This window comes from Sinocyclocheilus grahami, unplaced genomic scaffold (genome assembly GCF_001515645.1).
Source record: "Sinocyclocheilus grahami isolate Dianchi unplaced genomic scaffold, SAMN03320097.WGS_v1.1 scaffold640.1, whole genome shotgun sequence".
NCBI lineage: Eukaryota > Metazoa > Chordata > Actinopteri > Cypriniformes > Cyprinidae > Sinocyclocheilus > Sinocyclocheilus grahami.
Genome location: NW_015505819.1, coordinates 214,430 through 215,283, shown reverse-complemented (window position 1 = coordinate 215,283; position 854 = coordinate 214,430). Strand labels below are relative to the sequence as shown.

The following is an 854-nucleotide window of genomic DNA, read 5'->3' as shown; positions in this document are numbered from 1 at the left end:
ACAGATAAGCATATTTATATTGACGTGAGCAAATATTAAGCTGTTTAATTAGTGATAAGGTCACATCTAGTCAATCCGTGTTTTCTGCAGTCTTTTCTCCACTGGAAATGATTCATTTTGAGTATTCTTTGGCTGAATGATTGACTCCCACTACAACAGCTCTGCCCCTCTTTTTCACTGTCGTTCCAAACCCGTGTGACTCTCTTTATTCCTTCATTTCTGGAGACTTTCTCTGATGCCCTGAAGATCTCAGCTCTGTAGAGAGCTTGTGTTGTTGGATGTGTGGTGTGTCAGTGTCACTGACTGGCTTCTGCTCTCCTCAGAGGAGGGAAGAACGAGCCGGAGCCGGAGCAGCCGGTGCCCAGGAAGGTGGCGATCCGCAGCGTCCCGTCAGCCGACGACATCGACCCGGACGTCCTGGAGAGCATGCACTCGCTGGGCTGCTTCCGGGACAAGAGCAAGCTGATGAAGGACCTGCTATCAGACGAGTGAGTATCAGGAGCTTCTGCACTAAAGACACTATAGACACATCTTTAAGTCCCACCCAAAAATGGATGAAGATCTTGTTGTTTAGAATTAAAGATGATGTATGTCAAATGAAATGACTTAACCTCTTCTCCACAGTCTCAAATCCACCCCGTCTTATTTTCCTGATAGTGTCAGTTTTATCTGTATATTTTATCGATCCGTTAAACAGTTCTTTCTAGCTAGAAAGCAGCCAAGGGAAATGCAGCCATTTTATTTGATTTAATGTGCTTATTTACATTTTTGGTAAACGGCTGTTTCTCGTCCTCTCATCAGTGAGAATCAGGAGAAGATGATCTATTTCCTTCTGTTGGATCGTAAGGAGAGAT

At 44.4% G+C, this 854-nt stretch overlaps 1 protein-coding gene across 1 annotated transcript in view; it reads left to right on the top strand.

The window, feature by feature from the left end:
- The window catches only part of LOC107558308 (serine/threonine-protein kinase BRSK2-like), a 239,582-nt gene that overhangs the window by 201,546 nt on the left and 37,182 nt on the right, over positions 1–854 (top strand). The window contains exons 9-10 of the mRNA XM_016241958.1: positions 324–488; positions 802–854. Coding sequence (XP_016097444.1) covers positions 324–488; positions 802–854 — 218 coding nt within the window. The remainder of the gene's footprint in view (positions 1–323; positions 489–801) is intronic.